The sequence below is a fragment of the Delphinapterus leucas genome, chromosome 20, assembly GCF_059928025.1.
Source record: "Delphinapterus leucas isolate spDelLeu-1000000601 "Yukka" chromosome 20, BTC_Dleu_Yukka2, whole genome shotgun sequence".
Classification (NCBI taxonomy): domain Eukaryota; kingdom Metazoa; phylum Chordata; class Mammalia; order Artiodactyla; family Monodontidae; genus Delphinapterus; species Delphinapterus leucas.
The window spans coordinates 55,467,598-55,488,603 of record NC_143148.1 but is presented as its reverse complement, the minus strand read 5'-3'; the positions used below and the strand labels follow the sequence as shown (position 1 = coordinate 55,488,603).

The 21,006-nt window shown below is 42.4% G+C and overlaps 1 protein-coding gene across 2 annotated transcripts in view; it reads right to left on the bottom strand.

Moving 5' to 3' along the window:
* Positions 1-21,006, bottom strand: part of CDH13 (cadherin 13) — a 749,080-nt gene that overhangs the window by 543,588 nt on the left and 184,486 nt on the right. For both annotated transcript variants that reach the window (XM_022583077.3, XM_089902463.1), the window contains exon 3: positions 15,523-15,639. In XM_022583077.3, the coding sequence (XP_022438785.1) occupies positions 15,523-15,639 (117 nt within the window). The remainder of the gene's footprint in view (positions 1-15,522; positions 15,640-21,006) is intronic.

Below are 21,006 nucleotides of genomic sequence, written 5' to 3'. Positions count from 1 at the left end.
GTTTATCAGGAGAGAAGGCCATTTCTGCCAACATTTTGCAAAAGAGGATGCTGCTCTTGAAACAGATACCTGGGTGGATGGAGCCTTCTGCTCACAGGTAACGAACTCATTCTGACAGCTGGAATCTTGCGTGGTGTTTTCGGGAAATCTAGCCTGAGCAGGGAAAAGACAGACAAATCGATGGTCTGGGTGTCTCTCTTTTCGCCTTTTATTTTTTCTCTGGCAGGATCTAGGTACAGTATAAGTGATGTAACAACTGCAGGAAATAGATATTTATTCAGTCAAAAAATTATGATGTGCCTATGATGTTCCAGGCCAAGATCTCAGGGTGCCTACATTGGCATTTATTGCTGATCATATGTCCCCGTCTCCTCAACTACAACACAGAAAATGGCAGACAGCTGGACTACACTACTGCCTTAATTTTTAAAAATATTCTGCCTGGACAAGGCTTAATCAAGTTAGCATCATTTATAAATAAAGTATCATGTTGATTAAATCATGTTCACTTATATGGTAACTTTGACTCTTCAGAAAGGTATCAACTACAGGAAAAAAAAGACACCTTCAACATCCAAATAAGTAAACGCCTATCTCACTTCCTCATCGAAGAAATCTTCACGGCGACTCAACACCTCTATAGGCTGATTTTGGCCAGGAAGGGAGACAAAGAAAGGAGGGACGCGCTGGCCAAGCACTTGCCGTATGCTTACCATGATCAAACAGGTGATTTCATTTTATCCTTCCCCAAACGTGGATGGAAGGTGCTACCAGCGTTGTCTCATATAAGAAACAGAACTCAGATGGTTTAAGTCACTGTCTAAGAGTCAAGCAGCTAGTCACCAACAGAACAGAAACCAAATGCGAGTCTGTCTCATTCCATTTTTTGAGTCACAGGACTGGGTCATGCATGGATCCTACCTTCCCATGCATGGATCCTAGCTTCCCTAGCTATTCCCAGAACTGCCCATGGCTATTCCCATGGTTTGGATAGCCATGCTGATAAATGCCACCCTTCCAGTAATAAAAATGAGTATGTTAACCTCAGTTTGCTTAAGACAGGGAACTACCGTATGAAACATTACAAAAATATATTGGCATCCGAGTGGTTCACTTTTTTGTTTTGTTTTTGTTTTTGTTTTGCGGTACGCGGGCCTCTCACTGTTGTGGCCTCTCCCGTTGTGGAGCACAGGCTCCGGACACACAGGCTCAGCGGCCATGGCTCACGGGCCCAGCTGCTCCGTGGCATGTGGGATCTTCCCGGACCGGGGCACGAACCCGTGTCCCCTGCATCGGCGGGCGGACTCTCAACCACTGTGCCACCAGGGAAGCACTGGTTCACTTTTTAACACATTTTTGTTTTGGTTACCTATAATATTTACCTACAAGGAACCATTCTCTACACAAAACTAAATACAGTAAGAGTCACCTCACAACACAAAATGTACTTTACATGTTACATAATATGAATTATTTAATATGTGTATAAATACATACTCATATATTACATTTAAATTTCTGAATCTTTCCCCAAATGTCTCCTTTCTTCTACCAAATTCATCATTTTACCCATTTATTAACTGATATGATAAAGAAAAATTATTTTTATTAATCCTAAACTTAACAGCATTATTTTTCTGCATATAAAAGAATATGTAAGTACCTGTAGGCAGAGGTAAAGGTGAGTCCTTCATTTACTGTTAACCCATTGTGGGGAGACCACTGGAGTTGGCCCTTTCTGACCATTCATTCATTCATTAAACAAATATTTACTGAAAGCTCAGTCTGTGTCAGACATACGCTCGATGCTGAGGACAAAATGGGAACAACATGGGCAAACAACCAATGTAGAAATTATGCTTTCCAAATTATCCTGTGTGGGTAATGTAAGTGGCTCTTCTCAGACAGAGCAGGGTGCTAAACAGGTGGAATCTTGTATTGCTATATTCCCACTTCTGGAGCTCCTCAGGAAGCTCTTTCCCTTCAAAGGCTGAGATGGTCCTGCAGTGTGCACTGACCCTGAAAAGACACTTGGGGCCATCAGCTGAGTTCTTAAGGTTGGACCACTCTCTAAGAATGCTGATAAGAGCAATGAAAAGATAAGGGATCAGTCTCACCAACAATCCTAGAGATTGTGAACACCTGACCATCCATCATGGTGAGCTTGTGGGAGCCTAAAGACCTTCATTCTCAGGACAATGAAGGTTCAGAAGATCAGGCGCAGGCAGAGGGCACCAGAGGGAGGGGCAGGACCTTGCCCGCCTGCTGATGCTGCACAAATCACTTCCCGTCTGATCTTTTTTTTTTTTTTTTTTTGCAGTACATGGGCCTCTCACTGTTGTGGCCTCTCCCGTTGTGGAGCACAGGCTCCAGGCGCGCAGGCCCAGTGGCCATGGCTCACGGGCCCAGCCACTCCGCGGCATGTGGGATCTTCCAGGACCGGGGCACGAACCCGCGTCCCCTGCATCGGCAGGCGGACTCTCAACCACTGCGCCACCAGGGGAGCCCCCGTCTTATCTTTTAAGTGAGGTGTTTGGACCAGGCCATCTCCAGGGTTCCTCCCAGCTCTAATATTCTATGATCCCTCTGAATTGAGAAAGGGATATAATTAAAATATCAATAAATATAAACACAACCAAAGAGCAGCAAGAGCTTCTAGGAGGACTCCTCTGACTTAGGAAGGGGACGAGGGAACACTTCACATACTCAGTGGTTCACTGAACAGTGCAAAATGTCTATTCAACAATCGTACATGAGTGGGCCAGGACTCTTGGTCATTTACCATGTAGCAAGTCTTCCTTTATCTGGGGAACATGTGCTGCTAGGGGTCCTTGGTACTATAAGCCTTGGGTCATTCCACTCCCAGGAGACAGAAACAGTGAGAAGAAACAAAATCATGAGGTATTCTTCAGTCATTTTTTATCATGTTAATGTCTTAAGAATTTTTGCAGGATGGCTACACAGAAATACTTCTAAGAGACAAGAGAAGAAGGTAGGCTTTCAGGGTCCCAACTGAGAAGAGAAGATCGCACTTGGATGCCACCACTGTCAAACATCAGGAAGAGGTAGGACACTTTAGTACAAAGAAGCAGTAACCAAGTTGTGTCCATGGAGCTTAACCATAGATGAATCTACTAGTATTAGTATCAGTATTAGTATTACTGCCATGTCCACCTAAGGAAGAGCAGCTCAGATGGATGAAGGAATTCTCCTCAGCACAGTATTGAGAAACCAGGGTTTCTCAACTAATGTCTGATATTTCTTAATGACATCTTGATTAGCAAAGAAAAAAAGGGACTTAGTTAGAAAATTCTTTGACTTGGTGTCAAAAGTTTAGGACCCCAAGAAACAGTGCCCTGCTCAGGTAGAAAGGAGACAACACAAATGAGGTCGTTTTTAATGTTGGAGGGACCACAGGTGGAACTAGAGGCTTCAGGAGTGTTCTTTCACATTCCCAAGAATGTATGGAATGCATATATCCAATTAGCTGTATTTTTCAATCCTCAACAGGGCTGAGGATATATTGCCCCAGATGACAGCTGCACAGCATAAGAAGAAGAAAGATCTTCTAGACCTAAGGGTTGTGGGATGGGTGGGGAGGGGAAGCTGGTGGTGCCAGAAGGAAGCAGAGCTGAAGTAGAAATGGACAAAAAACTTACTAGAACAGGGACACAGTGGACTTAAGCCTATCCCATGTAGGAGAGAGTCAACTTGCTGTTTTCCTGAAATATGCTGTTAAGACCAGCTTTGACTGTTTGTGTACAGTCTGAAGTTTCATGCAAGGTAACCATTGTTAATATATATAACATATGTATACACATATATACACATATACATGCCTAATACATATATATTCAGGCAAAGATTTACAAATAGTGATGGCCACAGCAATATGATTTACAGCTGGGAGCTAGTGGAGGGAAACAACTGAATGCCATCCATTGGGGACAGCATAAGAGGTTTTTAACCATTTTTGTGTCATGGACTCCTCTGGCAGTTGGTAAATCATGTGGCATCCTTCTCAGAAAAATATTTTAGGAGCAAAAAATTAAAAAATTAGATTACAAAGGGAACTGATCTATCCATGGACCCCTTCGAGGCCTGTAGAGCCCACATTAAGAGCCCCTGGAACTCAAGGATGGCTGAGCAGTAGCACGCCATACCACACAGCCTTTCCACACGATGCTGAAGAAAGACATCTGAGGACTGAAAGATGTTTCTGAGACACCAGTGAGTGAAAAAAATCACTGAGTACCAGATGGTCATGTGTGGATAGTGTATGTTTAGGATAGAGCTTCCCCAAGTGTAGGCCCCAGAACCGGGAGGGTCATCAGAACCGCGGGCGCTGCTTAGAACGGGGACTCTCAGGCGCTACGCCAGACTTATGGAGACCAAACCTTGGGGATGAGGCCAGGAATCTGTGTTTTCACAAATCTGTATGTACTTCAAAGACTGAGAGGCACTGTCCTGGGATGTCAACAGTGGTTTTCTCAAGTAGGGGAACTGGGGAGATTTTTCTACTGTTAAATATGTGTTTTTTCTTTAAAGTTTTTACACGAACATCTATTATAATAAGGGGAAAAAGTTACTAAAAAATGGATAAGACAGATTTATTCTATGGTACGTTAGGAATGATTTCCAGACGCAAGGAACAAAATGAAAGCACCACTTGTAAGGAATTTCAAGTTGTCAAATAAATAACCTAAAAATTGAGCAACACAGAGCCTGTGAATTGTGTATATTAATGCATGGCCAAACATCAGCATTCGAAGAAGAAATTACTAAGAAATGTATTTGGAATGAACCTGAGGCTAGAAGGTCAACAGTGAACACAGTTGTTACGCATTTCTGAGCTGCCAGGAAAAAAAGAAAAGATTTTAAATCCGCGGCAAAGAAGGACTAAACTAAAATCCCTAGGCATGGATCAGGCAGGATTTGTGTTCAAACTTGGGAAGACACAGGGAAGGGACTTCTGAGAGTCTGCTGTCCCCTCAAGCCTGTTGCTGGTGCAAAATGAATCCATTCTCTGAAAGAAAGATCTTCCTTCCAGTCTGCATGTCCACCTCTATGAACATGCAGGTCCATCTGTTTCCTCTGGGAGAGCTGATCTCTTATTTCAAAGAAGGGCAGCACAGCAGCCTCACTCAAGTTGAAACTTTGTTGAGGGGGATAAAATAATTCCTTTACTTTCACAAAAGGTCTACCGACCCATAGCTATACCCAACATCCAGGTGGCTTTCCTCAGCACACTACGGAGCTGCTGTGAGGCAAGGACAACTTCTGTCTCATTCCATTTTTCTGAGTCACAGGATTGGGTCATGCATGGATCCTAGCTTCCCTAGCTATTCCCAGAATAGTTGTCCTTGCCTCACAGCCATATTCAGTTATTCTAAGCTCTCCAGACACACCAGCCTCTCTCTTGCCTCTAGACATTGGATCATGCTTTTCCCACTGCCTGGAAGATTCTTTCTTTCCACCTCCTTGCCTACTGGTACACAACAGTCAGGAATCCTCTTGGGAATTACTTCTTCTGTCTTCTTAACATCTCCACGCTCCAGAGCTCTCTATCACGGTGCTTATCTGCCTGTTTACAGGTCTGTGTCTCCCCTGGAATGGATGTTCTTTGAGGGGGAATCTATGGGCAGTAGCCAGTGCAATGCCAGGCACATAGTTGTTTGATAAATATTTCTGAGTGAATAAGTGAATGAATGAATCAGTGAGGCCCAATTTTTCAGTATAGGGAGAATATCTCCCTGCCCAAGAGGCCTTAACTGAGGCTTTTCTTCATGTCATGATCCAAATCACCCAAGACAAGAGGAAACATCCACAGATGGGAATGTTTAAACTTGCAACAAAGGGTCTTGTATCCACCAGCTCCCCCACTACTGCTTACAGAGGCAGGCCAAGCCCAGGTGCCTGGAAGGCACTGTGCCCAGGGACCCAGCTCCACAGTGAAGTCTCTCCCCTGTAACTCCATTTGGAAGTGAGGGCGAGTTTCAAGCTAGAACAGGAAATAAATGTGGGTTTTTCATTCATCCGTCGCCCGCTGCAGAAAACCATCTATTGTCCTGTTTCTGTCTCCATCCATTTCTGCCTCGATCTTCTGCCCAGCTGGAACTGGAGGTCTGACCACAAAAGGTCCAATCCATTCCCCATGGCGCCCCAGGCCCTGCTCCTTCTCAGCCCTTGTTGACTGAGTCAGCTGTAGTCTTGGGGCTGAGAAAAACGAGCAGTGATATCTCTAAATTACACCAAAGTTGGCCTTTTCTGCTTTCACTCTGTTCCTTGTGGCTCCCTTTGAACAGGGCTGTCAGCAGAGATACTGACAAAAAACACGTGGTCTGAAGGGAGAAAGTAGCTTTCTTTACAGCAAAGAGAGCCGTTTTCTGCTTGTCAACACGTGGTCTACTCTTTAAGCTAAGACATGACCTCTGGCCTCGACTCAGTGTGCAAACACACACATCAAATAAACATTTGTGCGGTTAACCCTCATTTCTCCACACTTCACAGAGAATTTTATCTCTACCTTTCTCATTTTCCAGGTAGAATTGGGACAGCTGTCACAGAATTTGTCAGCCTCGGGAAACTGACTCAGGGAATTTTTGTGCAAAGGAGGAGAGGCGTGGAGGAGCTCAAAGAGCACAGGCTCAACGTCTGCGTCTACTCTGCACTGGCTGTGGGACCTTACACAAGTTACTTCGTGCACTTCAAGGAGCAAAGCTGTCCAGAAACGACCCTGGTGCCCACTCTGGACAAGCAACAAGCTAAAGCCTGGGATGGGTGGCTAATTGGGTAAGCCACTTCCCCAACTGGAGGTTCCACTCGAGCACTACTCCACATGGGGTCAGTGTATCCTGACCCTATCCAGGGTCACATTCTACGGGCCCAAGGTCACTGGTATGCTGGAGCCAGCTCCTACTGCTTCGTGAAAGCCAAGTGTTAAACAGTCAAGAATTTTGCAAGTTGGCAGCTTGTAATTTGCCACTGCGGAGGCATTTACACCAGAGAGAGCATCAAACCCTACAAATCAGGGCTCCCCTTGTCCCCAGGAGCCAGTTTACTAGTATACCACTGCCCCAGGCATCTGGCTTTGGACATCTGGAATCTCAGATGACTCCTATAAACCTGGGTACCTGCACTCAGGCTGCCAGATACCCTCAGAAGTCTGATTACCTGTCCACTGGCCAGCTAAGAAGGGAGAACCATGGGAGCAGAGTGTCTTCTCTGGCAAACCTATCCAGCGTGCTCAGCTGTCTGCACAGGCCCTAGCACCTCTCTCTGCAGGATGCTGGGGAATGGGAAGCAGTGCTTCTCATCTTTGGCTGACCCCTGGCTCGTATGTGTCCTTTCCTCTGCCTCCAAACAGCCTATTCCTTAACCCATGCCATGTGCTATTTTGAAATCCATCCAGAACCCTAGTACATGGTAGATGGCAATGCTACAGGAACTCAACTTACATGACGCAGTCTGTACCACAAGTAGACTACAAGTCTTGCACGGTGCTTGGCCTCAGTTTCCTCAATGGTACAACAGGGACATAAGATTGGTTGCTCAGGGTACGTGTGGTTTCTGCATGTGAGCGTGCTATGCAAACAGCAAAGCCCCACGGAAGCTAAACATTCGCGTATGTTACGGTGCAGAAATCATTGAAGAGTCCTAGGGTTCAGTACTGCCACTCTTCTACCTGTGTTACCTTGGGCAAGTTACTTAACTTCTCTCAATTTCGACTTCCCCACCTGAGAAATGGGTGTAGTACCTTATAGGGTTGTTATAAGACCTGCACAGGACAACAACGAGAGCCATGTTTGGCTTCGATCCTGATACTCATTTGATGTGGAAGGCTAGTAGAATTTGAAAATTCCTCAATTCTCCCACTTCTAGGGTGCTAACTCAAGCTGAAATGCCAGATCCTTTAACGTTCTCGAATAATTAAACATAAGTTCGGTCTGAGGCCAAAAGTACAAAACAATAAAGCCCTAGGAAACTTTCACATTGAGAACTGCAGGGTGATAAACTCAGGGCTAAAAATATTGCTTCCTCTATAGGCTAAGATGCCTTTATTCGCTGGATGTATATCATGGAGGGCATTTTTGCATATATATGTATTTGGCAAAGAACCAAAACAACTCAATTATGTTTTATCATTAATTAAACTTTGCAGAAAGAGGGCAACACTTGCTAATGGTGAATATAAGCTTTCATTAGACTTAGTCAAAATAAGTTAGAATTAACTCTGCTCAGTTGTGAATAGAAGTTTTGAGTTTTTTATTTGAGTATATTTAAAATGTCATTGCATGTATGAGCAAATGCAGAAATAGAGTCACTGTCTTTTCTCACTCTCTCTTTCTGCCTCTTTTTACTTTTTCTCTCTCTCCCCTCGTCCCTTTTAACCACCCCATCTCTCTCCCCCCCCTTTACACACACACACACACACACACACACAAAATCCATCAGCATCAAATCTATCACGATCTGCTAAGGATGCTTATATGACCTGACATAATGGTTGACTGCCAAGCAGTTTATCTGGTAGGCTCACTGCCACTGTGGAAAATTAAAATTTGCTGGAAATATCCAGACTGATCACATAATGGTCTGTTAATTCCTTTCTAACAACAAACCAGCTATGGTCACTTAAATTAGTAACCAGTGAATACCTTAGCCAACCAGCCACAGACCTGGTTAGAATTCAAGTCAAAGAATATTTGAGTCCCTATTATGTGTTAGGCACTGTACTGGATCACTCACTACCCTTGGTAAATTACAGTTAATGGGAAGAAAAATACAAAAGAAAGTATATTGCTGCTCAAAATGTGTTGTGTCATCAAAGAGGTATAAACAAATATGTAAAGGAGCTCAAACAAAAATTCCGTGGAGGAGACCGACTGCTATATTTAAAACAGAACCTTAAACCAACAAGAACCTACTGTATAGCACAGGGAACGCTGCTCAATATTTTGTAATAACCTAAATGGGAAAAGATTTGAAAAAGAATAGATACATGTATATGTATAACTGAATCACTTTGCTATACACCTGAAACTAACATAACATTGTTAATCAACTATGCTCCAATATAAAATAAAAATTTTTTTAAATATAGGCTTTAGCCCAGCATTGCCCAATAGAAATATAACACGAGCCATATAACTAAGTTAAAATTTTCTGGTAGCTACATTAAAAAAAGTAAAAAACAAAAAACCAAAAAAACATGAGATTAATTTTAATCATAGCAATATATCCAAAATAATTTTATTGCAACATGACATCTACATGAGGATTATTAATGAGATACATTCCATTAAAATCCTAACTTACATCTCAATTTGGACATTATATTTTCAACAAAAGTATTTAATCTGTATTTAGATTAAAATTTACAAGATAGATTCAATATCTTGTAATAACCCATAATGGAAAATAATCTGAAAAATATATATAGATGTATAACTGAATCACTTGGCTGTTCCCCTGAAGCTAACTATATTGTAAATCAACTATACTTCAATTAAAAAAAATTTACAGTTGAAAAGTCAGATTCACATGCAAGTTGTTCCAGTAACTGGATCAAGCAGTAGTTTTTAAGTTTAAATTAAAATTAGTTAAAATTTAATAAAGTGCAAAAATCCAGTTCCTCAGTCACACTCACTACATTTCAAGAGCTCAACAGCCACACGTGGTTAGAGGCTGCCATGCTGGACAGAGTAGACGTGGAACTTTCTTCAGTGATGCAAATGTGCCATTGGATGTACAACCTTAGAATGTAAATGGGGTGGCCCTATGGAGTGGGGATGAAGAGGGCGTGTCCCAGAAAGAGGGAAGAGTTCAAAGTCACGGAAATATGAAATGCATATGTACAACTAGGGTTGCTGAATGTAGAAATAAATTCTGCTGGTCATCTCACCAAGAAAATTTTGAGCACTAAGCTTCTGGACATCTTAGATCACCTATATTCAAATTTCTCTCCTATACAATAACCAATGGTAACTTTTAGTCACTGAATAAAACTGCTACTTGTTTGAAAATGGGGAAATGAAACAGATACACGTTTTTGAGAAGAGGCATGTAGTTAGACTTGAATAAAAGGTGTGAAAAAATGGATTTTAAAAGGCTGAGGATGATTATATGAAATAAATCAGGCAATAGAATGGGGCAAGGTACCCTAAGTCTACATTTCAGTAGAAAGGTGAGATGGAATAGTGCTCGATGGGGATGCATTTAGTATCAGCTTTCTGGTCCAGCTTCTGGGGACGCAGCTTGGCACCCGTGGGTTCGCAAAGTGTTGCAAAGGACCGTTAAATGGAGTAAAGCAAATTTAATCCCAAGGCCATAAGGCTCCTTAGCACCTGTTTGCATAGGTGCGCATAAAGGGGAGATACAGAGTTCTTGGATGTGGGGAGACCTCTAACCATGGTATACATCCAGAACCCTGAGAAATATTTAGGACCTGCCATAAATTGTCCTCAGGTGTGACTTACATTCATGACACAATCAAAGTAGAGTCCTGGTTGAGTGGTTTTCATGATTTGGTCTAATGATTTCTGTTGATTCCCTTTACAAAGAGTACATGGTCCCATTACGTAGTTCTTCCATCCTGGGTTAAATATGTCCTTCTAAAGGCTCATTCTACCAGTTTATAGGGGATATAAAAAAAGGAATTTCAGTAAAATGTACTTTCATTGGTTTTGATGAAAAGGGTTTGTGATGAAAATAGAATCTCTAACAAGCACTTCATAAATGACTTGTCTTTCAAACTTAATATAAAACAGAATAAAATACATCTCCAAAAGACCTCCTTGCTGCCTCACAGATTTCAAGTCCCTTGCTCTCAATCACCTCAAAAATCTCTATAGACGCAATCAAATATTTATCAGTGAAAATTGGTAAAAGTGAGAAATTATTTATGGCCCAAATTTTGAAATAGTCATACACTGAAGGGGGAGGAAGAAAAAAAAAAAAGGTTATGTTGGGAACTACACATTTCTCTCCAGGGCACATACTCCCAGATCCTCCCTGCTGTCTAGAATTCAAAAATGGGAAGGAAATCACAGGTTTGAGGAAATGTGTTCACAGCTGGGTGTTTTACCCTTTTTTCAGAAACACTGAGAGATATGATGGAAAACCAGCCCCCAAATTCTAATAATTTAGCTACTTACCAATTAATTATTTTGCAGATAGATAAAATATTCGTATATCAAAACTTCGCCTAATACCTAGGGCTGCCTGCATAGCTTTTTAGTGAATATGCAATTCTACATGGCATGGCCTTCAACTGTGAAAAACCTCCCACGGGGGCGAATTCGCTGCAGCACCTTGCTTTTGATATCGCTACCCTTTAGTATACGGGTCTTCATTCTTTAAAGAAATTCAGATTGTGATAAACTATGACAAAAAAGAAAATAAAGAGACAAATACTTGGTCTCCATTCACCATCCTGAATTGTAAGACCAAAGTACTTTCCTGCCAACATGCCAGCTCTTCTGCCTTTTATAATAATTTTATACTTAAACTTAATTTTTCCCAACATTGTATTATGAAATTTCCAAACGCGTAGGAAAGTTGAAAGAAGTTCACAGTGATCAACTGTGCTCATCACCTAGATTCCACCATCAACATTCTGCTCTGCTGCTTTGTCATATATCTATCCATTCATCCCCCTCTAACCATCTTATTTCTCGGCACATTTCAAGGAATTAAACTTAGTTTTAATGATATTTTAAAAAAGTAATTCCTAGATTCCACCATCAACATTCTGCTCTGCTGCTTTGTCATATATCTATCCATTCATCCCCCCTCTGACCATCTTATTTCTCGGCACATTTCAAGGAATTAAACTTAGTTTTAATGATATTTTAAAAAAGTAATTCCTAGATTCCACCATCAACATTCTGCTCTGCTGCTTTGTCATATATCTATCCATTCATCCCCCTCTAACCATCTTATTTCTCGGCACATTTCAAGGAATTAAACTTAGTTTTAATGATATTTTAAAAAAGTAATTCCTAGATTCCACCATTAACATTCTGCTCTGCTGCTTTGTCATAAATCTATCCATTCATCCCCCCCTCTAACCATCTTATTTCTTGGCACATTTCAAGGAATTAAACTTAGTTTTAATGATATTTTAGAAAAGTAATTTTCAGCAAGGACATTTCACTCCATGCAAGAGAATTCTCAGGTTGCACTCAGTAGCCCTGAGCCTACTGGTTAAGAGTGCAGACTATGAAATCTCAAAGAGGTGGCACAAAGCGTGCCTCTGCAGTTAAGTGTGTGATTTCGGACAGGTTACACCGTCCCTCTGAGTCTCATTACCCTCATTTGGCACCTTGGAAGATGGTCCTCGGGGGGTTGTTATTATGAAAATTCAACATAATAGGTGAAAAGTGCTTACACTTTACTGTGACAAATAAAGAATTTGTGATGATTTTTTCTACTCTTCTCTAATCCTATGAGATCAAGGCCTCTGTTTCCTTTGCCATTAAATCAGCAGCCCCTTGCACAGTGCCTTGTAAATAGCAGAGGCTGCATATATACTTATTGATATGAATTGGGTTAAATTTCAGAGGTTTTCCCTCCTGGGATGAAACAAGTACTTATTATTGGAGAGAGGCAAGTGCAGTGGCTTCAAAGGCACGAGGCATAAGAAAGTTAGTTGAGGAAACGAGTTGGGAGCAGGAGATGAGACAAAGAGAAAAAACCTGGCCTGCAAAGCAACAGCGTTTATATCAAGTTTAGTGATAGAGCAGAATTCATCAGTGCCCAGTCCCAGTCCCAGTCCGTTGCACCTCACCTTTTCAGTGCACACCAGCTGCCACGATGCCTAAAGGCTCTCCCGCAAGCCTCAGAAGGCCGTCGTGCCTGTGCACAGAACACAGGGCATGATGGATGTGCTGGGGAGTTTAGACTTCTGGGAGCAGCCCTCAACCAGACGGATAGGGCTGGTATATAAATACCCCAGCTCCCTCCTCCGTGGACAGGATAACCCTGAGAGTGTGTCTTACACCATTTTCTAGCCTTTCTCCGTGGGATTACAATCCAGTCACCCACAGTGGTAAACAGGCCTCTCAACTGGCTGCTTCCCCTTTCCTGCGTCACTCCTTCACTCCCTTACCAGTATTACTGGTATAGAAATTACCTACATTTGAATTCTTGTCTCAGGGAACCCAAAGTAAGACAACTGTCTTTATGCCCACAGAATCTCTTCTTCAAATGACATTCTACACTGAAATCTGATATGTAATATTTATAAGATTAGAGCTGCCTGATTCGTAGAGTTTGGGTGGATGGGAGTGGTGACGTGTGGAGGCCAAAGCCCTGCCTCCTGGGTCTCTTTTCCCTTCTCCCAGCCTCCCCAGCACTCAGTGAAGACTCCTATATCTTCTCACAGCTCGACAGAGCCTTGCTTGTCAGCTACAGGCAGAGTTGATTAGGATATGATATAAGATATAAAGAGAAGAATAAGGGGAATGAATAAAAACAAGCAGAGGCAAAGAGGGAAATATGTTCCTTCAAAGGCCTAAGAAGCATGGACAAACACATAATTCTTGAAAGGCAGTGCAGTTATTCTGTAAAAGCCACCGGGAGGTTTGGGAGGCTTTCACACCATTATGATGTTAGTACACTACTGCACTTAGAAAAGCTGTTGTTTGTAGAGAACCCAGGTTGAAACCCAGGGTTGAACCCAGGTGGGCAGTACATAGGGGCTAAGGAGAGAGAAGTCTTCAGCCTGAAAAACAAATTGTGTTCTGAGGCTGTAACAAGTAAGAAACCATGCAGAAGAATGTCCTTAGTTAGCTGCATACTTATTGATCCATTATGTATCTCAAGGAAAGAGCCTTGTGAAAACTCTCTAAATATACTGAGGGGGGACAAATGTATGGGGCTGAGGAAGCTTTAGGATGACTACATAACTTACTGTCCAAAGCTGGACAAGTTTAAGGGGAAAGGTGGTGCTCATAATAATTACACCAGGACAACCAAATTTCCAGGCAAGTGAGATGTGATAATACACCCTTGTTGTAAACTAATTAATAGAATTGAAATTCTAATACTGAAAGTACTGTAGTTTAGTGGTAGGCAGGGGAGGATAAAGTATTTTAGCTCAGACCTCCTTAAACCTGAGTGTGCATCAGAATCACCTGGGATCTCTTAAAAAATGCTGGTGCTTGGTCTTCACCCCCTGACCAACTTAGTCAATTTCTGAGGGTGGAGACTGGCATCTGTATTTTAACTGCCCCAGGTGATTCTGATGCACAGTGAGGGCTGAAAACACCAAGCGTACATGAAGGAGACCTGCAGAACAAGGGTGCAACTTGTGTCTCAAACTGTCTGGGGGCAGAGTCTTGCAGACTTGAGGACTCTGGCCCCTTGGCGAGTGCTGTCCTTGGCTTCAGGGAAACCTAAACAAAGGCGATGACAGAGGCTAGGGCTGTCCAAAGGGTCAGGGCACGTCAGCTGTACCACTGTCCTCTGCCAAGAATATGGTTTTCCCGACCTCCCCTTGGCTATCCCTTTCTCATTCTTCCCGCCCCCACTCAAACGTCAGGGACACGACCCAGCTGCTCCCGGTCATTTGTGCCGAGATTCCCTCCTCCCTCTTCACCCTGGTCCTGCCATTTACTCTTCTTCACATCACCCCGTGTCTGTTACTCACAGCATTTGTTATCCTCTGGAGTTTTCTCATTTACTCATTGAAAAAAATCTATCTCCCCACTAGAACACAAGCTCTATAACAATAGGGGCTTGGATGCTTGTCCACACCTCCACTAAACCGATCTCAATCTTGCAGTCTGGCATATAACAGGTGCTCCTTATTGATTCAATGAATAGATAAACAACCCAATAGCACCAGCCATTCAGATCATCCGCTCAACTAACCACCATTGCTCAAATTCCGAGATCATTGAAAAATATGAACTGGTGAAAATTCAATTCTCCATGTTGGCTTTCCTATGGGGAGAGGATGTGCTGACCAGGCAACATCAGTATTTCTGCCTATTTAACAGTGACTATTTCTTCCTGGAAAAGTTGTTTCTCTGATTCATGTGACAGTGCTTTCTGGATCTGGTTAGTATGGTTTAGTTCCTTTGATCTACTTTTGCTTTTAGAGAGCTGACCCAATGGTGCTCCTGGACCTACACATTTGAAAACTAGGATCTAAATAAAAGGACACATACATCATCCTGGTATACTAAGGGGACTTAACTGGCTGATGGCCTGGGCATCATCTACAAAAGCGGTGAGTCTATTTCTTAACCAAAGGCATCCTCATGTCACAACTCCTACATCATTATCTACCATGTAGATCTCAAAATCATGACAAAGGTGTTGTTGTGTTTTTTGTAAATTCCCTTTTTCATGACCTTTGACATTCTTTTCTTGGCAAAAAAAGTTTGGCCTCTTACCACAGAGGACCTGAGGCCAATTCCTGCTGGTCGCCAAGCCAGTCGGAGTCAGCTTGTCTCGTGTATGCTCATCTCACAATAAAAGCATGCTTTAGCGGTTTTCTTTTGTCTGACTTACCTTGCCAACATCTCTTGGGAAAGGTTGTCTCTGATTCTCTGGAATTAAAATGGGAGATACCACAATGGACCTCTTTTGTCTTGGGACAGGAGAAGTTCTTTCAAATTTAAATATATCCTAAAAGAGAAAAAACAAATCAATTGACTAAAATCCCCCACGGAGAAGATGTATCAGTCTGCTCTGAGATATGGCTCCTTTGTTGTGAAAGCATACAGCTGTTTGGACATTGTTAATTTTATTCTATCAAACCTCATTAGCGTTAGCAAGTACATCATTAGAATTATACTAAAGCTGACATTGTGATTCACAATGACTATCATTAAGCTGTTTAATCCCATCTTCTGAATCATTCTATTCACAGTGTCAGTCTTGATTTATACATCCTTCCATGCTTGTGTATTCCATTCTTAATCTGTCAAGTGAGGAGATTACTTGGCTGGTCACTAACCCACAGAACTCGCTGGGTACAAGTGTGACTCTCCTCACGGCCAAATGCAAGGTCCTCACAATCACAAATGAATAGGGATGAGGGGTAATCACAGCATTCCAAACACAATGTTCCATAATGTCAGGCATTACGGAGACTCTTAGTCAATGTTCTGTCAAAGTCTGTTTGCTATTATTAGTGGGTCCACTACTGGAACTCACTCCCCACGCAGTATGTCCCAAACTGCAATCATTGGAACAACACTGTGAGAATTTCTGTCTCATCTGTAATTCACCTTTTTAATTGAATAAATGGATGCAAAAAGGGAAACTTTGTGTCATTATTTTAAATATAGTACCAGTACGGCTTCTCATAAAAAGTACGAAAACATAAAAATAAACAATGAGATCAATGATGTTATTAAATTTGAGCTGGACTTAGGTGGGTGGAAAGTTTCCTCTTTTTGAAAGGGAGATAAGAAAAGGCTAGAGGGGTGTTAAAGGGTTGTTAGCACTGAACTGAGACTTTCTCCTTGACCCAATCAGAGGACTTAAAGAGAATTAAAAATGGGATATCATTTTCAATATATAAACCAATCATATTCAATACCACACACTAAGATTACCTGAGGTACCACCAAAAGCAAGCATCTCAAACTCTGGACAGTAAGTTCCTATGAAAATCATGTGGCAAATTATATTTAAACACCATCACTGACCCATGCTCCATAAAAGTGTATGCATGTACATGTATATATGTTATATGATAGTGATATGGCTTTATACGTATATGATAGTTTTATTTTTATTATTTTAAAAAATATCTACTTATTTATTTGGCTGCAGCGGGTCTTAGTTGTGGCACATGGGATCTTTAGTTGTGGCATGAGGCATCTTTAGCTGCAGCATGCGGGATTTAGTTCCCTGACCTGGGATCGAACCCAGATCCCCTGCACTGGGAGCGCAGAGTCTTAACGACTGGACCACCAGGGAAGTCCCAATATATAATAATTTTAAAGGAAATTCTATATAAGAAAAGTCAAGTAGGAAACAAGACCAGAGAAGGCTATGAAAATGTATATAGTCTTTCTCTTGATTTTGGTCAGATTGTAAACTGATGTTATTCTTGTGGAAAGTAATCAGGCAGTATTTATTTCTCAAGAACCTTACAAGTGTACATATCCCTTCACTCTGTAATCTCACTCCTAGGAATACATCCAAATGCTAAATTCAAAAGAGGAAAAAACTGAAAGCAGGAAGATGTTTAGTGAGACACTATTTATAAAGAGCAAAAATGGCAAACCACCTGAATGTTCAATTGCAGGAGAAGGTTAAATTTGGGTCCATCAGCAGGAGACACTCTTAGGCGGTCACCAATAAGGCAGTTGTAAAGACCACGTTCTAACCACTATGATCATCATTTGACTGCTTCCACAATCACAACCACAAACTATTATAATAACAACAATTTATTAAACATGTGTTGGGCCGTGTGCTATGCACTTTACATGTGTCTTTGCTAATATTTGCGATAAACTTCTCAAGTACATCCTAGCCGTCCTTAACCAATGAGAAATGTTAAGCTCTTAGAGGTTATATAAATTGCTGCAATTCACCTAATTAGCTGAGAGAATATGTAAGATAATATGTGTAGGAAAATACGGAATACCATATTGGCTGCCCTCTACTTTATATAAACTATACTGAACATAGAAGAATAATATTCAAAACCTCAATGAATAAGTCCAAATAAAAGACTGCTTGGGGACTTCCCTGGTGGCACAGTGGTTAAGAATCTGCCTGCCAATGCAAGAGACATGGGTTCGAGCCCTGGTCCGGGAAGATCCCACATGCCACAGAGCAACTAAGCCTGTGTGCCACAACTACTGAAGCCCGTGTGCCTAGAGCCCGTGCTCCACAACAAGAGAAGCCACCACAATGAGAAGCCCGTGGACCGCAACGAAGAGTAGCCCCCGCTCGCCGCAACTAGAGAAAGTCTGCACAGCAACGGAGACGTAACATAGCCAAAAATAAATAAATAAAATAAATTTAAAAAAAAACAACCAACCAACACACCAACCAAATAAATAAATAAATAACCCAACCCCAACCACGTAGAAAACAGCAGAGAAAGAAAGAGAGAATGGGACAGTGAGAAGACAATGAAAAACAGAGTGGATTACATCCATAAAACACTGATGTATAACATCTGTAAAGAGGCTTATTAGGGAATATGAAAAGAACAGAAAACATGCAAAATACGTGCAATATACGAATCTTATTTACAATAAAAAAAATCTTGAAGCTTGTATGAAGGAAAGTCTAGGAAAGCACTTTGAAAACATTTAAAGTCCTATGCAAATGTAAGGGATTGGTGATTCTATTCTATAATAAGAGCAAAAGTAGGTTTCCATTCATTATGACGGTATGTGTGAAAACGCATGTAAAGTAAGGAAAAGCATACTCACTGTCAGTAACAAACATCCCACTGTTTGCAGTACAGGACTTACTTGTGTTTGCAAGCCTGTGAATGGGTGACAGGTGACCAGAGAGGTAAGGTTCCTGAGTCCCCATTTCTACCTCTGGCGTCCTCCCAGCTTACCAGCTACTGAAGCCCCACACTGCCAATCCATTTCCTTCCCCCTCATAGCCCAGCAGCTTGGTAATAAGGACACCTGTGTAAACTCCCTGGCTCTAAAGTACCTTCGAAGAGAAGCAGGAGGCTCTGAGTCTCAGGATAGGAAACAGCATCCTGAAAGGAGGGGGTGGAGGTAGAGTGACCCATTGTAGAGAGGCCTCCGTGTGCACAGGACTCTCTGAGCCCACCATGGTGGGCAGGACTGGGGCATCCTTTTTCTTCCAACTCAACTTTTTTTGTGTTACAATGGCAGGGACCTCAACAAAAAATTGGTCCATGACCATGATTCTATGTCTGCGGCTCCACTTCTGTCTTTGTGATTTATGTGTGTCTCTATTAACTACGTGTTTGTGGACAGATGTCTACCTTTGGTCAGGTCTGTGGTAATAAGTCTGTCTGTGTGCTCTGAAGCCAAGTGCTTTTCTGTGACTGGGGCCATGGAGGAGCCATAGCATCTAATTTGATTGACAAATACCATATGCACATCTAGGCATGTGTGTGTTTGTTTGTATCTGTCAATCTATAATGTGAAGCCTTTGAATGCAACAGGATGTGGCCGTAACCTCAAAGAAAGACAAGATGGAAGCAGTGAGGTTTAAAAGTATGTGACTAATTCAAGAGATGTTTACAGAAGAAGAGACAGAGGTGTGGGAAAGAACAGAGCATCAGGCTAAAGGAGAGGCTGTGTTAGGACTCCCTTGTCTTCTGGTGTTGCCATTACCAAGTGAGAAGTAAAACATTGCCTGCTATATCAGTAAATAAAGGATCTAGCCAGCACGTTATAGCTGCCTGGATGGTGCAGCCCAAGGAAACTCACACAGGATGCTGGCCCCAGATAGCTGAGGTGCATATCAAAGGAATGATTTCAGTGAACCCAGACTCTTGCATCTTCCCATACATAGAAAAGTGCTAAATTCCTTAACTTGAGATATCTAGTTTTCTTTTATTAACAGTAACCTTTTGTTCCAACTACCTGGTGTTGTTGAAAAACCTCCTCTATATCCTGGCTTCCCCCCCTTCCTCTTCCGAACAGTTTTCTCAGCCTATATCTGAGATGCTGTCTCTGGGCTTGAAGTCCTAAGAATGTTCACCATATAAAACATAACTTTCAACTTTTAAGTTGTGCATCTTTTTTTTCAGCTGACACAAGACAGTGGGTAAATAGGAAAAAGGCAGTTCTGGGCACAGATGATGGGTGTTGTGACTTTGAGGGCAGCCAACATAGTTTTCTAGAGGGTGTATAAGTAGCTGCATTCGGGAGGGAGAGATGAATGGGGACAAGAAGTGTCACTCACGTACAAGAGCAGCTAGACGTGAAGGAGGAGCTGACACCATCCAGGTTATGTGGAGGGAAAAGGGAGGAACTCAATCATCCGATGAGTTTCTAAAAGGCCAGCAAAGGCCAAAGAAAGGTTAGGTGGCAAAAGGAGGAAAACCAAAAGGACAAAGAGATGAGGATTTCAAAAAGGAGAGAGTGCACGGCCATATCACACAACTCAGGCGTCCCCTCCAACAGGCTGAACACTATGAGGAGGCTGTCGGGCTGACGATGAACAGGTAACTGAGGACTTTAGGAAGACAACTTTAAGACTGTGTTAGGGTCCCGGGTCAGAGGAACCAATGAGAAGTGAGGGCTTTGGTGAGGAAGGAAAGAAGCTGGAAGAAGTTGGAAGTTTGTCAGCTCAAGGGGAGACCAGGAAGGGTGCTGGGCTGCGAGGCGGGGGTCAGAGGCAGGCAGCCATAGAGTTGGGTGAATGAAGACACAGAAGGGAGGTGACCCCAGAGGGAGACGGATGGCTGAAGGCGGTGGGAAGGGAGTGGATCAACGGCACGACCAGCCCCAGAGAGGACAGGGAGGGCTTTAAGGGGAATTTCTCATTTGTAAATGACGATAACTCTCCTGTGCTCTTGGTTATCAGAATGAAATGAGAAATGGCACTTGAAGGTGGTCTGCACTCTCCAAAGAACAGCACAAAAGTGAAGGATGGTCTTATTCATACCAGGACAGCGGATGTGAGGAAATGAAGACAAGCCACTCGGTGCCTTTTAGGAGTGAGTAATTCAGCTGTGGGTGGCCTGACGCCAGATCTTAAACAGACACTTGCAGACACGCAGCCACCTCCAGATTTCTAGACTACTAGACACATGCACACTTACATCAAAGTTCTCTCTCATCAAACACAAACACTCACGCACTCGTGCACGTGTACACACTCAGAATCCATTTGATAGGGTCACACACATACACTGACACACACACACTCATTAACAGATGCACATGCAACAGACACACATCACATGCCTAGACCCAAGGACACACACAACACACCTTCCCCCTGCAAACCAACACAGTTCCCTCAGCCACAAGAACACACGCAGACACGGGGCATGCAGAGGCAAGTGCACGACTAGCCATGCGC